Below are 22,594 nucleotides of genomic sequence, written 5' to 3' on the forward strand. Positions count from 1 at the left end.
CATTACAGAAGGAGGTTCTCCATCTTCTATCGGCAAGGATGTAATCAGTTTGGTTCTTAAAATGCCCATTCGGAGAGGTTCATGTAAAGAGACGACGATTGTGGTGTTTAAACACGGTATTCATAATGGACAGACTGTTATACAATATTAAATAGAAGGAAGGATCCAACTTTCAATACTCCATTGTTAAGTTGAACCAAATAGAAGTTACAACCTTAAAATCCAACCACACCATTCTCTACACTCTTTCGATATTGTCAGTATGTACCCCAGCATTAATATAAAAAAATTATTTCCTATTATTGAGAAGAATTTAAACACACATAGTTGCTTAAGCAAACTTGAAATTAATGATTTTATGACCATCTTAAAATTAGTAGTTAATAACAACTTCTTCATCTTCAACAATATAATTTATCAACAAGATGGTTTGGCTATGGGTTCTCCAGCCTCAGGGATTCTAGCGGAAATATACCTAGACTTTTTAGAACATGATAACAGTGACGACTTTAAACACTTATTACTTTGGGCCAGATATGTACATGACACCTTTGTGATCCTAGATGATAGAGTTATTAATGCAGCATCTACTCTTAATAGCCTCAATAAAATTGATCCGCATATTACATTCACTCTTGAAACAGAATCAAACAAATCAATTAATTTTCTAGATATAACAATAAGCAGATTACCTTCCTCGTTATCATATATGATCTATAGAAAACCCACACATACAGCTAATACCATAAAACAAGACTCCTTTCACCCATAGACACATAAACATGCCTCGTACAACAGTATGGTTAAACATGCCTTCAAAATTCTGCTATCAAAGGAAAACTTAAATAAAGAACTAAATATCATCCGCTCCATTGCCAAATTTAATGGTTATAATAAATATTTTATTGAACAAATTATTAACAAATTTAAACACCGTCCTAACACAACATTCTTAAAAGATAAACCAGCTGCTTACTCCACATTCACATTCAATATAAATGCCTACAGAATTGCTAATGTCTTCAAAAACCACAATACCGTGATTTATTTTCGAAGTACTAATAGAAACCTTGAATTATTACATAACTCCAACTCCTTAACTCATACAGTGCCAAGGTGCCGATGCATCGGCACTTACATTCTGTACGAAAAATGCCAGGATGCCGATTTGATCGGCACCCTCGTATAAGTGCTATAGTTATGCAGTAAGGCACTATATTGCACCACAAATCAAGTAGAAAAAATGTAGAATGTTTGTAATTCCTTCTTATGTCATTAGATGGCACTGACATAGCTTCATTTTTGCTAGTTTACTCGTCGATTTTGGGTGTATGATCTGTGAGCGCTTGACGTCTATGATCCAATATGGCAGCCTCCTTGTTTGTTTATGTCCACGTGTTGTGATTTGTTTTCAATAATTTTATGTTCTAATTGACGCATTTGAGTTACTTATTGTAATATATTAACTTCATTATTATTTCTACTGTATTTATAGTTACTTAGCAATTTATTTAGGTCGTAGTAAAGTTGTAAATAGTACATTTATCACAACAAGGCATGTCGTCACATAGACCTAATTCGGGAGAAGAAATTGAGGAACTTTTGGGGTGCTTTGAAGATGTAAGCGACTCTAATTTTAGCGAAAGTGATGATTATGATGTTTTCGGGGTCTTCAGATAGTGCACCAGGGATGATGAAGCCGTGCCATTGGCTAATGGGCTTACAACATTTCGTGCAACGTCAAAGAGTTATAGTAACAGTGCTAATGAAAATGTCAGTGACAGTGAATTAGATGATTATTGGACTGAATGCATATTCCCTGAAAGTAATGTTGTCCATCCCCACCATTTTTATCAAATCCCAGGACCAAAACATGTAGGCCACCTCATCCTGATGCTCCACCCATAGAATATTTCAATCTGTTCTTTACACTTTCATTCCTGACACTATTAGTTGATTTTGTATGTTAATCTGATCTTCTGAACTGTTCTGTAGTAACAAATACTGGTATTAGACAAAGTTCTCTCAAATGATTACTATTACTCTCCCAAAATTCATAAAATATCCAATCGTTGACAGGTTACTCTGTTGGTGTCTTTCTCTCCGCCATGTTCAATGTTTTTGGAAATTAGTTTATAAATTGGAAAATAGACCTACATTAACAATATAAATTGGTATATATCATCCCCGTTAAGAGTTAAGATGAAATATATTCACACTGTCACTTTGGATTTAGTGTAAAATGTGTTAATTAATTTCAAATTATGTTTTTCCTTTCTTTAAATAAAAAAATATTATTTTTGTGCACAATATTCCACAAAATTTTGTTTTTTGAAATGCAATTAACATGTTTATATTCCTTGGAGTATATCAAGCTCACATACCCAATTTTACCTCCATATCTTTTAAAATGAGACGTAAATAACAAATTTTATACAGTAATGGAAAATCCATTGAAACATGCTTGGTATTCTATGCATATGATGCCCTATTATGGGTCGGCATCCAAAGGGTTAAATAAAACAAGTGTCTTTTCTAAATCAGGCGTATACTGTTTTAAGTGCAACAACTGTAACTCTTCTTACATAGGTTAAACTGGTCGTAGCTTCAAAATTAGGTACTTTGAACACGTTAATGCAATAAAATACAACAGATTTTTGGGAGTGGGGCAACATATACACGACACAAAACATATTTTCACTACAATAGACCAGGATATTAACTCCGCCATTGTCCGGTCCCAAGTCCGGAATGAGAAAGGAGGAGGGTTTGCTGGTCTGGCACCCAGCTGTAAAATTGCCAACGCCGAGTGTTGGGCGGCGGGAAATAACCTGACTCCCTAAGGGGGCCAACGGCTTCGGGCGAATGAGCCCCTTTGGGTGGGGTGATGGTCCCCACAGTGGAGGAAATGCCACTGGAATCCATTATGCAGCGTCTGTTCTCCAGGTTAGGGGCGGCTGCACAAGGCGTCTGTACTCCAGAGGAGCGGCCTCATTATCACCTCACTGGATCACATCCAGAGTTGTAATTCGGGACCTAGTCCCACACAGGTGACACCTTGACAGTCAACCATGGAAGGTCTTTTAAGGAATACTCCACCGGCTGAACCAAGAGTTCAGAGAAGGCAGCATTCGGATACGGTGGGCTGCCACCTGAAAGATACCGTGAAGTCGGAGGCACGGAAATACCCCAGTACTACATACACGAATGAGACAAAATCAAGAATCAAACCAAAGCAGATAACATACTTCTCTACACACAACATAAACTCACTCGTGCAAACCGGTAAACTAAAAGTGATCACCGACATAATGGACCAACACAAAATTCTTATCATGGGATTACAGGAAATTAGAAACACTGACCAGGATGCATTGGAATCTCAAGGGTACAGACTTTATAAAGGTATACCCGGGAAGAGAGTGATGAAGAATGTCCCACAATTTGGAACAGGATTTTTGGTCAGCCTTAAAATAATAAACTCAGTTCAAGAATTCAGATCACAGTCTCCACGACTCTCAACGCTCACCTTAAAGGCATCTAATAAAATCTATACTATAATAAATGCCCATGCTCCCACTAATGATAAAAACAACTCCTCAAAAGACCAGGAGGAAACAGGAGAATTTTGGAACCTATTGGACCAGACCATAGATAACATCCCCAAACACCATATAAAATTATTAATAGGCGACCAACGCTCAACTAGGCAGAGAAAGAAAATACCGTGACATCATCGGAAAATGGCCAGCACACAAGAAAACAAATAAAAATGGAGAGAGACTAGTTGACCTGTGTAGAAACCATAATTTAATCTCAAAATCTACATGTTTTAAGAGGAAACCTCAAAAACTCAAAACATGGAAACACCCTGACTACACTAAAGGAGAATGGCAACTGGACCACGTCTGCATGGACAAATACCACCACAAAGAGATCTATAACGTCAAAGTCCTCCGAGGAATAGACACAGGTTCAGATGACTACGTAGTTAAAATTAAAATTAAACTCACTCCCCAGAGGAGACAACAAAAGCAAGCCCTTAAAACTAAAAGAAAAATAGATCCTACCCAGCTAATCAACAACAAAAATTACCAGAAAGCAACTGAAAAAATAAAAATCACAGACAAACTTGAAGACTTAGTACACAACCTTAAACAAATTGCAGAAGACCTAGCTCCAATTAAACCACGTAAAAAACACCAATGGTGGAACAGTGAATGTGATGAAACAGTGGAGAAAAGACATCAGGCATGGCTATTACATCAGTCCCAAAAGACAGAAATATCCTATCAAAAGCTAGTAAAACAGAGATAAGAAACTACCCAAGTCTTAAGAAGAATAAAAAGACAACATCATAAGGACACCCTGCAGTTAATTGAAGAACAGTTCAGTAAAACTAAATCAAGGGACTACTACAAAACCTTCAGAAAGCAGCTCCAAAAATATGAACCCCCGACCCTACTGATGAAGGATGAAGATGGTAAGCTGGCCCATAACAATAAAGACAATGCAGAAATTCTGGCTAAACATTTCAACAAGCTTTTAAATTGTGAGGAACCTACAGAACTCCTTCATTTGGACACCAACACCCCGATAAAAACATCACCAGAAAACATCAATCCTCCCACAATAAAGGAAGTCTACCAAGCTCTGAATAAATTAAAAAACTACAAAGCGCCAGGAGAAGATCAGACCTTTGCGGAAATCTGGAAATATGCAGGAACCTCAGCAAAAGTTGCCCTCCATCAACAACTTGTCTCTATCTGGATTAAAGAAGAACTACCAGAACACTGGACAACTGCCCTCATTCATCCTCTGCACAAAAAAGGGGACAAAACCGACCCTAATAACTACAGGGGAATCTCTCTCCTAAACATAACATACAAAATATTTTCAATAATCATCCTTAATAGGATACGTTTACAACTCGAGAAAGAACTAGGAGAATATCAAGGAGGTTTCAGACCCTGGAGGAGCTGTCCTGATCAGATCATGAGTCTTAAGTTGACTATAACAGGAGAAGAAACAGAGAAATGGTGATAACATTTGTAGATTTCAAGAAAGCTTATGATTGCATCCATAGAGAATCTCTGTTTAAAATTTTAAGACACCTTGGACTACACCCCAAATTAATAAACATGATAAAATTGACTCTCACCAACCAAGTCAAAAGTGAAGTTTAGGGGTGAAACATCAGAGACATTTGAAATTAAAACTGGACTACGGCAGGGAGATGGGCTCTCACCACTATTATTTAACTGTGCTCTAGAAATGGTAATGAGGGAATGGTTTAGAAAATGTCCCCCCAAAATAAAGATTGGCCGAAAAATCAAAACAAATTGCTTGGGTTTTGCTGACGATTTAGCATTACTAGCAGTGGACATAAAAGAAGCAAAAACCCAGATATCAGAACTTCAAAACATTGCAAATAAAATTGGCCTCAAAATATCATTTGAAAAAACAGAAATTATGCCCCAAAAACCAACACAGCTAAAAGAAGTCACCATAAATGGTAATAAAATCAAAATAGTAACTCAGTTTAAATATCTTGGAGAAGTAATAACACATAACTTAAATGAAAAAATCTCAATCCAAGTAAGAACAAATAGATTAGCTAAAGCACAAAAATTAACATGGGATATCTACAAAAAGAAATGTCTATCAATAAATACAAAAATAAAACACTACAACACAGTCATAAAACCGGAAGCTACATATGCAGCAGAAACACTCTTTTACCTGAATAAACAATCAAAGACTGACAGACTTCAGAAAATTGAAAGGAGGATTGGAAGAACCTGTATCAACAAAAAATATCAGAAAGATGGACAGTGGCGGTTAATACCTAACAAAGTCGTGTACAAAGAGCTAGAACCCATTACAGATACTATGCGTAAGAGGAGACTGGGATTCTTTGGACATATCATGAGGATGCAGGACTCGAGACTTCTGAAACAACTAGTACAACACAATCTCGTCTCAAAAAATACCACAACAGGATGTAAATGGATCAGAGAAGTAAGAGAGGATCTGAAGGAAATAGGCCTTACAACAGTAGACACCAAAAATAAGATAAAATTGAATACAAAACTCAAGAATACAAACCTCCGCTTTACCCTTACACAAAACAAACCAACAACACGCACATTTTCAACTGAGGAAAGGGCACGAAGATCGGAGCGTCTGAAGAAGTACTGGGAGGACCGCAAAGCCCGAACAATCCCTTCAAAGAGACCTGAACGACGGACTGACTAAAGTGATCCTATGTGGTCATAAAAGAAGAAGAAGAAGAAGACCAGGATATTGAAATTCTCAGCACTCTAAATAAAAGCCCTCTCCTAGACATCACTGAAAACTGTTGTATACACCTCGACCAGTTTTTCAATCCAAATCTTAACCTGAATGATATTTCTGAGAAGCCCAATGCCCTTTTCGATTTTCTTATCTCCATTTTAAATAACCTGAGGTCAACAAGCAAGCGTTCAAACTTTCACAATTTACACAATACACTTTCATACCACTTCCCCCTTCCACAACAACCCCATGATCCTCCTTAGATAACCCCCCCATTTTTCCTTTCCCTCCCCACCTCTAATAAGCGCTCATTATTCCCATTTCTCTATTTATCATCTCCCATTCATTTATCAATCACCACGGCAAGCTGTTTCGAGTTGAGCCTCACGATGCAATTCCTTTTAAAATTTCTTCCTATTTTGTACATATTTTTATTTGATTTTATTATTCTTTTTAACGATTTAAATTATTTTTAAAATTTATATATCACCGGGCGAGTTGGCCGTGCGCGTAGAGGCGCGCGGCTGTGAGCTTGCATCCGGGAGATAGTAGGTTCGAATCCCACTATCGGCAGTCCTGAAAATGGTTTTCCGTGGTTTCCCATTTTCACACCAGGCAAATGCTGGGGCTGTACCTTAATTAAGGCCACGGCCGCTTCCTTCCAACTCCTAGGCCTTTCCTATCCCATCGTCGCCATAAGACCTATCTGTGTCGGTGCGACGTAAAGCCCCTAGCAAAAAAAAAAAAAAAATTTATATATCCGCTTCGAATTGTCGAAATTAAGTCCTACATTGTTTTCCTAAGACTTCAATTACGTCACCTTTTACTCTTCGGCCAGAGAAACAAATGCCTACAAGACCTGCCTAGCAACAACTACATAACTGCATATCACATGTTCAATTTCATAACAAGTTATCCTTCAAGTTTGCATATTAGAACAAGTCCTTTAACTCGTTATCGATCTCATATACAACATCTTCTTACGTCTTCATATGTGAATGCGGCATAACAGGGTTGTACTAGACCTGCTTATGAACTTCAACTGCATTTGTTTCGGCACGAAAGTGGTGTTCTTTTTACTCTTTTGACTGTGATCATTGTGTTATGAACATCTACTGGAATTGCTTCGGCACAAAATTGTGTTAAATTTTTGCCTGTGATCATTGTGTTAGTTGTTTTTAGACCTTTATGACTTAATTTTTGCACTGCTTTGCTCATTGGCTGATGATGACACTTCAAATGTGTTGAAACCGGTCCCAAATGAACAGGTTGTAACTTCTATTTGGTTCAACTTAACAATGGAGTACTGAACGGTGGATCCTTCCTTCTATTTAATATTGTATATTTCTCTATTCAATAGGGAACAATCATGAAATTTTTAACTTGGACAGACTGTTGTCGATTGCAAACTGAATCAACCGATTGCCTTGCTCATTAAGTGAACCCAGGCCATACTGTCCTACAGTTTCTCGCAAGTGGTTGCCAATCGAGGTGTTTCCTACTTTTACATTGAAGTCTCCCAAAATGATGGTAATACCTCTTGGTTTAGGTGATGTTGTAGTATCTTTCATGTCTGCAAAGAAGTCTTCAATCCCTTGGTTGTCTGCAGTGATGGTGGGTAGATATACATGGATCAGATTTAGTTTATATGGTTTGGTGTTGAGAGTGAGGGTCATTGATAGGTCTCTATTCCTCAGCATATTGGGATATCTGCTTATCAATAAGAAACGCAACGCCATTATGACCTGTAACATTTGCCCCAGTGATGTATATTACATGGTCATCTGTTTCAAAATGCCCACATCCTTTCCAGTGAGTTTTTGACAGTCCACAAATGTCGATTTGATGTTTCTTTAGTTCTCTTCTACAATGCAAAGTTTACCTGTCTGAAATAAACCTCTCACAGTCCATGTAACTATTGTTTTATCTTTGCGAAGTTGGTCTACATTTGGTCGATCAGTAGCAGATTTACCATGCAAGGCCTGATCGTACACGTCTGCACATCTGGTCGCACATTTCACACCGTTCGACCCAGACCCAAACTGACACCATTCACTACCCAGATTATGCAGCATACCAATATTCATTTTTTGACTCTGCATGAAGCGCTCATGGGATGATAATCAGGTGGTTTCCCCATGCCTTCCTGATTCTACGCCTTTGGCCATCCAGTGGCTCTTCCGCCTTTAAGGGCAGCTTCCCACTTCGTCTACTAATATCATTCCATGCCATCTCTCCACTGATAGCTTGGAACATACTACTTGGTCAAGTAGCTCGTCTCCTTTCACCCAAGTTTTCCCAGCCGAAACTTTGCAACATTTTTGAAACGCTACTCTTTTGTCGGAAATCACACAGAAAAAATCGAGCTGATTTTCTTTGCATTTTTTCCAGTTCTTGAATCAAATAATCCTAGTGAGGGTCCCATACAATGGAACCTTATTCTAGTTGCGGTCTCACAAGAGACTTGTATGCCTTCTCCTTTACATCCTTACTACAACCCCTAAATACCCTCATAACCATGTGCAGAGATCTGCACCCTTTATTTACAATCATATCTATGTGATTACCCCAATGAAGATCTTTCCTTATATTAATACCTAGGTACTTACAATGATCTCCATAAGTGTAGTAATTAAAACTGATAGGACTTTTCCTATTTGTGAAACTCACAACCTGACTTTTAACCCCGTTCATCATCATACCATTGCCTACTGTCCATCTCACAACATAATCAAGGTCATTTTTAAGTTGCTCACAATCTTGTAACTTACCGTATTTATTATTCTATACAGAATAACATCATCCGCAAAAAGCCTTATCTCTGATTCCACTTCTTTACTCATATCATTTATATGCAGCATATAAGAAAACATAACGGTCTAATAAAACTGCCTTGAGGAATTCCCCTCTTAATTATTACAGGGTCAGATAAAGCTGTGCCTACTCTAATTCTCTGAGATCTATTTTCTAGAAATATAGCCACCCATTCAGTCACTCTTTTGCTTAGTCCAACTGTGCTCATTTTTGCCAGTGAAATGAAATGGCATATGGCTTTTAGTGCCGGAGTGTCCGAAGACAAGTTTGGCTCACCAGATGGAGGTCTTCGGATTTGACGCTCATAGGCGGCCTGCACATTGTGACGAGGATGAAATTATGATGAGGACGACATATACACCCAGCCCCTGTGTCAGCAAAATTATGTTAAAATTCCCAACCCAGCCGGGAATCGAACCTGGGTCTCCTGTGACCGAAGGCCAGCACACTAACCATTTAGCCAGTCCGGCCCCGCGGTGTAGGGAGCAACACATCTGCCTGTCATCCGGTAGCCCAAAGTTCGATTCCCGGCCGGGTCAGGGGTTTTTAATTGTAAATGATTAATATCCCTGACCTGGGGACTGGGTGTTTGTGTCATCCTTAACATTCCTTTCCTTACATTCAACACTGTACACTTCTGCAATTACCATTACACGCAGGCTCATATGGAAAGTCTAAGTTCCCTTTGAGGGAATTAGATATTTTTCCACCAACAGAGCATGTCAAAAATCAGACCAAAAATCAGATGTAAGGCTTTTTCAGGCATTTGCTCTATTAACCAGCGTTTCGTCTTTGGTCTGACACTAGACTCATCAGAGTGGGATGTGTCAGACCCTATCCACTGACGCTGGGGTGTATGCAGTTGAACTTATCATAATATATGGTGCAAGTAGTGGCAAAAGATCTTTAGAGGTAAACGCCATGAACAAATAGCATTTTAAATAAAAATAATAATAATAAAAAACCATTTAGCCATGGACCCAGACATTTTTGCCAATAGTCTTCCATGATCTATCCTATCAAATGCTTTAGATATGTCAATCACGACACAGTTCATTTGACCTTCTTCCTGAATCCAAGATATCTGCTACATCTTGCTGGAATCCTACAAGTTGAATTCAGTGGAATAACCTTTCCTAAACCCGAACTGCCTTGTGTCGAAACAGTTATTAATTTTGCAAACGTGTCTAATATAATAAAAAATAATGCTTTCCCAAAGCTTACATGCAATGCATATCAAACTTAGTGGCCTGTAATTTTCAGCTTTATGTCTGCCACCCTTTCCTTTACACACAGGGGCTACTATAGCAAGTCTCCATTCATTTGGAATAGCTCTTTTGTGCAAACAATAATCAAATCAGTACTTCAGATATGGTACTAAATGCCAACCCATTGTCTTTAGTATATCCCCAGAAAGAGTAAACTACATTTTACAATTTATAATACAGTCCGTAGTTTTAAAGTGTTAATTTTAGGCATATAGCTGTTATATTTCTACTATTCATAATACATAAATTGTCCATTTAAATTGTAATGGCCGAGGATGATCCTTAACAGGGACAAAACTGGCCCCACAATGTATTTAATGAAAATATAACTCACATCAAATAATCATTGAATAGGTGGGCCTTCCTTCAATTTTTACAATTATATGGTATGTTTAAAGCTGTCAGTGGAGAGACGGCATGGAATGACATTAGTAGACGAATAAGCTTGAGTGGAGCCTTCAAAAGTAGGAAAGAACATAATACGAAGATAAAGTTGGAGTTCTAGAGGACAAATTTGGGCAAATATTCATTTATAGGATGAAGAGTAAGAGATTGAAGTACATTATCAAGGAAAATATTTCATAAATTTCCAAGTTCTTTGAAAATATTTAAGATGATTTTAGGTAAACACTTGATAGGAAATCTGCCATCTGGGAAATGGCCCTAAATGCAGATTGATTGATTGATTGATTGATTGATTGATTGATTGATTGATTTACACTTAGGATGTGTAAATGGCATGCAGAAATCCCCCAAAAAAAGAAACAGACCCTGCATCAGCAGGAAAACGCTAAGATGATGACGACTGCAATTTGGAAACTGTTGCCAGTTGTTACGCAAATCTGTGCTGACAAGCATCTAGGAATTTGGCCTGTAGGTTTCTTGCATTTAATTTGCCCCATATCACAACTATACATTAAGAATGGCTGTGAGGCAAAAAAAATATGACATTTCATATTATTCACTCAAAGGGAACAATACAGTAACAATACTCACATTTCTGTACTTAACGGAAAGCATATCCTGGGATTGCCCAGATGAAGTCGAAGGATCTAACAATGTGAGAGTTCCTTCAGGGCCATTGTATTTGAGAACTACTCCTCCTAATCGAATGGTCATTGTAGTATCAAATGTCCGCTTTATTGCCCTCATCTCTAAGTGCAAAGCACAAAAATCTATAATCTTTTGCAACTCAACAGGTCCAGAGAATTGTCCTTGAGAGTATGTGCATGGTTTATACATCAACAGCTTCAATCCTGAAACAGAAAAACAGCTCTAATAATTACTTTGACACACAAAGTGAGCTTCGTTATTCATTTAATGGCATCAAAGAGAATATTTTTGAATATTTTTGAAAGAATGGCACAGTTTAAACATGAAGGAAAAGATTCATACCATCAAAATTTTAGTGCATAATTGTTACCGAAGTTTGAACATTTGGTTTCGTAAAATCTGTTTATTTTGTTTTGCCTTGAAATATTGATTGAGTGTAATATTTAAAATATTTAAAATTATCGTGTTGGATGAGGACTAAAGGAAGAACAATTATTTTGAATTTTGCTTTGTATTGTATAAATATTATGGAAAATTTTGTTATTTCGTGAACATAAATTTTTAGGCAGCCTGTACTGCCATGTGTTCTTTTGAGTAAAGAAATTTGTACATATAATCTATCAGCTTCATTGTCTGTATTGATAGTTTGACCACACAAGTATGAAGGATGAGAGTTCTCCACCTAATCAATACTTTATTATACAAGGTTTCTAATAATTTAAATTACATTACCCATGTGACCACTGTCGACATTTGTCGATGTAAATATCTGAATATTGTCGATCTTATATCGGTAAACCTGAATAATAATTTTGAGGTGCATTGTTTACAGTTCATAGTTTGATACTTACTGCACAGCACGAAAACAAGAATCACTCGTTTTTGCGCCTTACCGTGTGGCTGTGTATGAAATATCATTCCGTATACACTCAAGAGGATGAAGCTTACGTCGCGGAGAGTAATATTTTCTTATAATATTGTTACAGTTGAAAGTAAGATCGGACTTTTGCGTTAAACGTAATAATGAAACATGCCTTTAACAGATTTTGAATTCATTTATGGCTGATTTATAGTTGCTTTTGTCTAGCAGAGCAAAAATTATCCACGTCGACATATGTCGACAGTGGGCGCGAATGGGACTGCCTCAGTACTGATATATAGTTTTCATTTATTCTTCTCAGAGTGACCGTCGAACAGATCGTAATCATCCTAGAGGAATCGCAAAACATTCTAGATGCTAATATATACATAGAACAACCTGAAAATGCTTTCCATAGTGACGGGGATAGCGATGATGATGAGTCTTGTGGAGATATGAACAGACTCTCTGGTAATCAACTCCGGGCTGATGCTGAACTAGTGTGTACAAAAATAAGTGAAAATGGTACAATGGTAATGCTGAAATGAAATACGTAACAGTAATTCAGCCAGCATGTATAATTCTGCATAATATGCACATGGGGAGCGTCGATCGATTGGATCAAAATGTATCTTGTTACCGCATCAGAATCAAAAACAAGAAATGGTACTGGCCTCTAATTGCGTTCCTTCTGAACGTCTCTATGGACAATGCATGGCAACTTTACCGTTTCACCCCAAAGGGCACAGAGGAAAATTTAGACCTTCTCGGCTTCACACGGTACATCGTTAGGACATATATCCTATCTCGTGCCGCTACGCGTCCTAACGCATGAAAACTGAGTACGAAAGTATCTTCATGCGTGTTGCGAGAAGTGCGTTCCGATGGGGTATCCCACTACCTCGAAACAAGAGGGAAGAAAGTGCGGTGCACTCACTGTGGTAAAGCTGCCAGGAAACAGTGCAAAAATGTAACGTTGGCCGCTACATCCTTTGCTTCGAGTCATTTCACTTACGCTAAACCAGACTGGATGAAGAGAAGCAGAGTGTAACCTCAAAACGCAGACTAAACTGTTATGAAATTCTACTCGTCGTTTTCCTTTTTTGCTATTTTCAGAGTGATCATACTTGCTCAAAATTTGGTATTGTGTGTATAACAAGTACTATAAACATACGAATATTGTCCTTTTGTTTTGAAAGAGTATGCAATCTAAACTGAGACGAAACTGTTCCTCGTTTATGTTTTGAATCATATTTTTTAAATATTTTCTGCTTATTCAATACTTATGTGACTAATACTCACTAACTAATTAATTATTACATTCATATAAGCTTAAAATGCGAAGAAAAGTTCCTTTTTTGAGCATGTCTCTTAACATACCCGTTCATGCTCACTGTCGACATGTCGACACGGTAAATCTCCGTGAAAATATGTTAATTAAACCTAAAATCATCATAAGCCTTTCATTTAGGTTACAAACAACTGTACTTACAAAATATATTGCAATATTCCACAGAAAAATAATTTGGGCAGATATGGGTTAAAACACAGTACCAGTTTTGACCTGTTAAATAGGTCATTGTCAGGTGTTGATGAACCTGTTTATTCAACAGCGACTGTACAGAATAAAACATTACTAAGATTAAACAAGAATGCCACTATTCTAATGAAATGTAATGCTTAATGTACTATCTATATATATAAAATAACTTGTCCTGACTGACTGACTGACTGACTGACTGACACATCATCGCCGAGCCAAAACTACTGGACATAAAGAAATGAAATTTTGGGGATACATTCATATTAAGATGTAGGTGCTCGCTAAGAGAGGATTTTTGGATATTCCGTCACTAAGGGGGTGAAAAGGGGAGTGAAATTTTAAAATGAGTGTATCTATATCTCAAAACTTTACAAGTTTACAGATGTAAAAATTGGTATTTAGAATCTTCCTTAAAAATAAGGAAACACATATTTTTTTGTTTTCAGAAAATCCCAATAGGCGGGGGGGGGGGATGAAAAAGGGTGAAAAAGGGGTTGAATGCCTTTAATCAGGATACCGGTACTTATATCTCAGAAACTGAAGATACTACAGACCAGAAAATTGGTACTTTTGATCTCTCTTAAAAATTAAGAAACACGTATTTTTTTGTTTTTGGAAAATCCAATTAATGGGAGAGTGAAAAGGGGGGTGAATTTTTTAAATTAGCGTATCTATATCTAAAAAATTTGAAAGTTTACAGATGTAAAAATGGGTATTTAGAATCTTCATTATTTTTTTTTTGTTTTTGGAAAATCACAATAGGAGGGGTGAAAAGGGGTGAAGAAATGGTTGAATGCCTTAAATTAGGATACTTATATCTCAGAACAGAAGATATTACAGACCTGAAAATTGGTGTTTGGGATCTCCTTTAAAAATAAAGAATCATGTATTTTTTGTTTTTGGAAAATCCAATTAATGAGGGGGGTGAAAAGGGGGTGAATTTTTAAAATGAGTGTATCCGTATCTCAAAACTTTTAAAGTTTATAGATGTAAAGATTGGTATTTAGAATCTCCTTTAAAAATAAAGAAACAGGTATTTTTTTGTTTTTGGAAAATTCAAATAATGGGGGGTGAAAAGGGGGGCGAATTTTTAAAATGAGTGTATCTACATCTTAAAACTTTAAAAGTTCACAGATATAAAAATGGGTATTTAGAATCTCCTTTAAAAATAAGGAAAACTATTTTTTTTGTTTGGAAAATCCCAATAGGAGGGGTGAAACAGGGGTTGAATGCCTTTAATGAGGATACATAAATCTCAGAAACTGAAGATGTTACAGTCATGAAAATATAAATTTGGAACCTCCTATAAAAATAAAGGAATACATAATTTATTGTTTTTGGAAAATCCAAATAATGGGAGGTGAAAAGGGGGGTGAATTTTTAAAATGAGTGTATCCATATCTCGAAACTGTAAAAGTTTACAGACGTAGAAATTGGTATTTAGAATCTCCTTTCAACATAAAGAAACACGTACTTTTTTGTTTTCGGAAAATTGCAATAAGAGGGGTGAAAAGGAGTGAAAAGTGGGTTGAATGCCTTTAATGAGGATACTTATATCTCAGAAACTGAAGATATTACAGACCTGAAAAGAAGGTATTTGGGATCTCCTTTAAAAATAAATAGTGGAGGATTGAAAGGGGGGTGAATTTTTAAAATGAGTGTATCTATATCTGAAAACTTTCAAACTTTACAGAGGTAAAAATTGGTATTTAGAATCTACTTTCAAGATGAAGAAACATGTATTTTTTTGTTTTCGGAAAATCCCAATAGGAGGGGTGAAAAATTGTTGAATGCCTTTAATAAGGATCCTTATATCTCAGAAACTGAAGATGTTACAGACCTGAAGATCGGTATTTGGGATCTCCTTTATAAATAAAGAAACATGCATTTTTTGTTTTTAGAAAATCCAAATAGTGCGGGGTGAAAGGGGGTCGTATTTTAAAAATTAGTGTATCTATATCACAAAACTTCAAAAATTTGCAGATGTAAACATTGATATTTAGAATCTCTTTTAAAAATAAAAGAACACTCATTTTTTTGTTTTCTGTAAATCCCAATAGGAGGGGCTGAAAAGTGTGAATAGGGGGTTGAATGTCTTTAATGTGGACACTTATATCTCAGAAACTGAAGATATTACAGACCAGACAGTTAGTATATGGAATCTCCTTTAAAAATAAAGAACCTTTTTTTTTTTTTTTTTTTTTTTTTGAAAATCTAATTAATGGGGTTAAACAGGAGTGACAATTTGGGGTGAATTTTTAGAAAGACTATATCTACAGTATATCTCAGAAACTTAAAATGTTACAGATGTAAAAACTGGTATTTGGAATCTCCTGTTAAAGCAAAGAAACAGGTATTCTCGGAAAATCCAATGAAGGGTCGAGGGGGGGGGGGGGTGAAAAATTGAAAAATTAATTGAATTAATTGTGTGAGGATACTTACATCTAATAAAAACTAAAGTTGTTACAGACGTGAAAATTGGTATTTAGATCTTCTTTAAAAATAAAACGACGCGTTTTTGGGGGGGGGGATCATCTTTGGGGGCGGGTGTGAAAAGGAGTTGAATTCGTTTCATGAGGACACATATCTCAAAAACTGAAGATAATCGGTATTTAAAAGGTTTTTTTACTATTAAAGAAACAAATATTTTTTTGCTGGAAAATTCACTTGGGGAGGGGTGTGTGAAAGTAAGTGAAAAAGTGAATTATTTTTATGGGAATACTTATATCTCAAAACTGAAGGTAACACACATGAACACTGGTATTTGGAATCTCCTTTAAGCATAAAGAAACACGCCTTCTTTTTCCTGGGGGGGGGGGGGGTAAATCAACTTAACCGCGGTGGGATGTAAACGGAGGTGAGACAAATTGATTTTACTGTTCCTAATGTACTTATAAGGAGCCTCCGTCTCTCAGGCGGCAGCGCGCTGGCCCCTCACCACTGGGTTTTGTGGTTCAAATCCCGGTCACTCCATGTGAGATTTCTGCTGGACAAAGCGGAGGCGAGACAGGTATTTCTCCGGGTACTCCGGTTTTCCCTGTCATCATTCATTCCAGCAACATTATCCAATATCATTATTTCATTTGTCATCCCTTAATCATTGGCCAAGAGGAGTGCGACGGGCTTCGGCAGCTGGCACAATTCCTATCCTCACCGCTAGCTGGGGGATTATTCATTCCATTTCTGACCCGGCTGAATGACTGGAAACAGCCTGTGGATTTTCAATGTACTTATTCTGATCATAAACCTATCATTTTTAATTTTTCCTGGGTTCATTTTCAAGAGCCATATTTTCCTTTGGAGAACCTTCTTAGATTACATTAGATTCTTCTGGCATATAAATAAAAATTTAAACACATTTGAAATAAACGATAGGTATAAGATTGACCGTGCAATTATTCACTTCTATAATAAGGTCAATAATACACGGAAGTGTCATTCGTATCGCCAGAAGTCCTGCGCACTTGCCTACGGGCGACAATGGTGCTGGTCATACTGTCATCTACGACAATGGCAGCAGATGTAATTTACTGACAAGTAGAGGTCTTGCATCTTGCTGTGGGGTCCAGAATAATAATAATAATAATAATAATAATAATAATAATAATAATAATAATAATAATAATAATAATAATAATAATAATAATAATAATAATAATAATAATAATAATAGTAATAATAATAATAATAATAACAACAATTATAATGTTCTGGACTGTCGTCAAAATGTGCGGACCGTGCTGGAAACGGGTCCTGGATGGGTAATGACTACAATTGCAGTCTGGCCGCCGGTTCAGTACCACCAAGGCACCCAAGAGGACACCACGCCGAATCTCCTCAAGGATTTGATCCACATTAAAAATGGTTATAGGAAAACAAGGCTAAGATTTAGGGGCCCAACTGACCAGGTGGAATACCTGGACCTAGCCCGGGAAGTACAAAATCGATTGCTGCAAAAAAGATTGAAAAATGGGAGGAACTTTGCCATAATCTCTCAGAAAACGAGTCAGATCGCGAATATCGGCGGGTTATATATAAAATGATAAGCATTCAATTATAAATTTCAGTATAATACCGTAGCGAAGCACGGGTATCTTGCTAGTATGTATATATATATTTTGACACATATGTACCATATGTATATATATTTTGACACTAAGCATTACATTTTATTAGAATAGTGGCATTCTTGTTTAATCTTAGTAATGTTTTATTCTGTACAGTCGCTACTGAACAAGCAGGATCATCAACAGCTGGAACATAACGTTCCCCGCATATCTACCTGCATTGGACATAATGCTGGCATTGCAGCATAAGATATTTGAACTTGACACAATGATATCAGTGACTCTTTAAACTTTAAGAATTGTTTCCTGTTTTTAACATTATAGCATAATATAATTTTTCTTTTGGAATATTTGGCATTCATGGGACTCTAGGAAGTTAAAGCTTTTTAACCTCAAAAACTATACCATATTTATATACTTAGACATTAAGCATTACATTTTATTAGAATAATGGCATTCTTATTTAATCTTAGTAATGTTTTATTCTATACAGCTGCTATTGAATAAGCAGGTTCATCAACAGCTGACAATGACCTATTTAACAGGTCGAAACCGGTACTGTGTTTTAATGTAATTTAAATTATTAGACACTTTGTATAATAAAGTATTGATTAGGTGAAAAACTCTCATCCTTCATACTTGTATGAAATTTGTACATGTTGCAATCGAAACATCTCAAACTTCCCCTGTGGAAATCTGGTGAATTGTAATTGTAATTTGTCAAAATAACAACCTTTGTAATTAGTGAATGTAGGTGTCAGATAAATGCAAATATCCTATTGGTTACTTCGTGATCGGACAATTTCCAACCTCTGTTGGCTTCGGGTGTGCGATGCGTGCGTTTCGGGTCTTTAACATCTGACCGACCTAGTGATCGGACGCACTCGGCGTCTGCCCCGTCTGGGGTTGCCGGCTTCTCAGGGTAAGCGCTATATTCCTGTGTTTGATTTAATTTAAATTCTTTCTTTTGTTTCGGCCTTATCTTATTTAATGTAACTTTCCATGGTGATGTAAAATTTTGTTTTGCGTGTGAGAGTTTACTCTATACACCTCCATTCACTAAATTTGAGCATCAGTATGACTTAGTTGTTCAACTAGTCTGCAACGTGTTGTTTTCAGAGGTAATTCTCTTTTTCTGGCTCAGTATTTTGAAATTAAAAGTAAATTTCTTTCATGAATAGCGATATTGTACATCACATTTAAAAAATTTATCTTTTGAGGTTGCCTCCAGTCATTCTGTGTCAATTCTATGTTAAAGATTTAATCTCCTATCATTCAAGGAGCTGAATTTTTTTCATTGTTCTGTTTTCTTCTAAACTCTATTTAAAAGCCTTGTGACAGCAGTGTTTCTTTAATTGTCAGCTACTATGCCATTTGTTTGTTTTGTTTAATTTGATTTTGTATCTTATTCCACCTTGTTAATTAGTAATATAATTAATCGAGGGTGATTGTCGAGAGCCTTTCTTTCCCCACAATGAGACACGATCTCATGGCCTAGTAGGGTTCCTTCCACATTCCACGTCCTCCCATAGTTGTCGTTTGGTAGACCTGTTAAAGTTTTTCCATCTCGAACATGGTGTTAATTTTGTTTTAATTTTGTATAATAATATTATTATTATTATTCTTCTTCTTCTTATTATTATTATTATTATTATTATTATTATTATTATTATTATTATTATTATTATTATTATTATTGTGCCATTTCACCGTTCTATATTTGCATCAGTAGGAACAAAAATGGAGTTCAAGCCATTAAAAGGTCAATGTGAAAGCAACTAACATCGGTACGAACCGAAATGATAATCCTTTCAACCGGTAGTCACCGAAAGAACCATACTTAGTAGGCTGTGAAAAAAGAATGACAGAAGCGGATTATTTAAACCAATTATTAAAAAAAAAAAAAGAGAGACTTCCATTAGAACATTCTTCACAATCCAGCACTACGGCAAGCAAGACGGAGTCGAGCAAAGAAAGAAGCCAGCTTATCAGGTTTTAAAGATCAAATATTGATGGAGGATAAAATCCGCAGCAGCCCGCTCAACGTCAACTTCATAGATCAAATAACTGCGCGAAATTTAAAGACCAGCAAAAGGAGTTAGCAAGTCTGGTACAACAAATACGTCACGGCTGGACTTAGAAGTTTTATATTTGTCTGATACTGCATATCGTAGATAGCAGAGTCCAACCAGCTGTCAAGTGCATTTCTAATAAACACGGAGAAATCACATTCGCTCGACAAGCGAGAGAGTTTTTACCAATAATAGCACAATTAGAACTACTATATTGAGACTAATCGTCCCAGAGCACATTTTATTCTGATATCATAGGCATTACAAAACGAAGATAAATTGCAAGATGACAACACTAAGTAATACATTGTATTATTCTGTTCCAAACGTACCAGAGACCACTATGATGTTGTAAAAGAGCAAGGCAAAGACTACTCTCACTATGGTGGCGCTTTACGAGGTTGATGACCCAGGAGGATTGAAAGTCAGCTGAGAAGACGAGATGGACCCGATTACCTAAAGCAGAACCATGGAGCGAGGCCTACCATTCCCGATGACCAACAGCGAGATGGCAAACAGGGTCCAATAAGCAAAGTTAAGTCCCCTATGAGTCGTTTTTCGTAAGTAGAAACCTTTATTTTTGGCTATGTGTTGATATGTTTTGTGACATTGTGCGTGCGTATAATATATCAAAGTGTAATTACATGGATATAGGTATTCATCTGATGTTACTGTCAATCCCATATGTAGGCATAATATACCAGTGAAAGCCGTTCGAAACTTTATCAATGTGGTGTGAGAGAACGTAATAGATATTTTTAATCATTATCAGTGAAGTGTTAAAGTGTAATATGAGTGTCAATATACATGTGTGATGGCTTTATCGGAATAGCAAGCTAAGAGATCGTATTTAGGGAATGTTTGCGAGGAAATATAGTAGTACAGCTTAGTATTATGATACGCTTTTCTTTGACACTATGACGGTAAGAATAATGTTTTTATATGTGAAGGTTATGGCACATATGCATCGTATTTAATGAGATGGGGTGCTTGTAATGCATTGATATGGATATTAGTGATATTTGGAATGGTAAATGGTGAATGAAGTAATAATATAAGCGGATGTTAAGTTGTGATGGTGATATTTATTTTTATTTGAGAGGTTGGTCATAGTAGTCTTCTGTGAGATGATAGTACATGCAAATTATGCATTCTAAGATATATATTGAAACGTACTGCTTTCAATTGCTGTTTTTATTCCCAGATACATTCAAAGTAGGTTAGGATACGATCTAAATGCCATCAATACAGTGTTGTTTTGAGTATGTAGGATCATCAAATGAGCCAAGAGGCTCGTAAGGATAATATTTAGGCCTTCACTGAGTTATTTATGACCATTTTCAAGTATTCTCACACATGATAACCTAATTCCTGATTTTATGTGAGCATGTTGACACATCACTGGTAACTTAGTCATTCATGTACGGATTTTTAGATGAAGGTAGAGTCTTCTAACATGCCAGTTTTTCCACTTGTGGTATAATTTGTTAGAAATTTAATAAAATACACTTGGCAATGCTACATTCAGCCAGATACGCACTTAAATTGAATTTTAACCATGGACTAAGGTAATAATTATGAGAATTAACCACATAAGCCATATGATAGTATTAATTTGAAATCAATCACGACTTAGAGCGGACCTGAGTTTGCTTATATATATATAGATCGGATCCTATGAAACATGAAAACGAAGGGAATTTTCAAGCATATTATTTAACTGAAGTCCTTAGAAAACAGACATTGCTTTCCCGTATGATTTTCTACTGTGTATGGACACAGATATTAGGTTTAGCACAAAGTGAGATTCGTTTCACCAGTCATATTTGAGTTAAAGGTTAAATGACAGAACGTTAAGTGACTTTGAGGAGCAATTCAGCTCAGAGAGAAGAGATTCCAAATCTTAATGAATTATTTATTTGGCTATTTTCACTGCGTTCTACATTCTGTTTAAAGACTATAATCTGGAATGATGTATATAGTAATGAATGTAATATTCTTTTCATTTTTAACCAATTGGATGCATCTAATTCTTTCAACACTATTTAGTATGTTTCACTTAATTTTTTTTTTTAATTTTTCAACTGATTCTTCGAACATTATTTATATATGACTTAGATTTTCAACAGGCCAAGGTATTAATGAATCGACAATTATGGCCTAGATTTCAGCTACTTATGAGTTTTTCCAAACTTATTTTTCTTTATCTCAACTTAACTGTAACTGATTGAGATATTTATAACATTACGAAGCTACCTACGTTGTGTGAGACATTTTCAACGATATGTTAGGTACATTTCCTTAGTATTTGGACTGAATAGTCAATAAAAGTTGAATAGTGAAACTCCATAATTCTTTTAATGCCTGCTTAGTATAAGAACTAGTTGTAAGACTGTAATAATTCATTTTTAATTGCAATTTTCGTTGGCGACACATGCAATCAGTTGAAATAGTGTATTGACCTGATATTTGCGATTAATTTTGGCGACATGCAAGTATGGTATCCGACTGATAGCGTGTTGGAGACGTCCTTCTGAGTAGGTTGAGATTTACCATAGGCCATCGGCGTACTTTCTCAAGCGGAACCCACAACCCGGCAACATTAATCACATAGAATCATT

At 36.3% G+C, this 22,594-nt stretch overlaps 1 protein-coding gene across 1 annotated transcript in view; it reads right to left on the reverse strand.

The window, feature by feature from the left end:
- LOC136885511 (intermembrane lipid transfer protein Vps13) overlaps positions 1 to 22,594 on the reverse strand; it is a 1,358,975-nt gene that overhangs the window by 937,093 nt on the left and 399,288 nt on the right. The window contains exon 17 of the mRNA XM_067158109.2: positions 11,376 to 11,635. Within this exon, the coding sequence (XP_067014210.2) occupies positions 11,376 to 11,635 (260 nt within the window). The remainder of the gene's footprint in view (positions 1 to 11,375; positions 11,636 to 22,594) is intronic.

The sequence above is a fragment of the Anabrus simplex genome, chromosome 1 (genome assembly GCF_040414725.1).
Source record: "Anabrus simplex isolate iqAnaSimp1 chromosome 1, ASM4041472v1, whole genome shotgun sequence".
In the NCBI taxonomy this organism is placed as follows: Eukaryota; Metazoa; Arthropoda; class Insecta; order Orthoptera; family Tettigoniidae; genus Anabrus; species Anabrus simplex.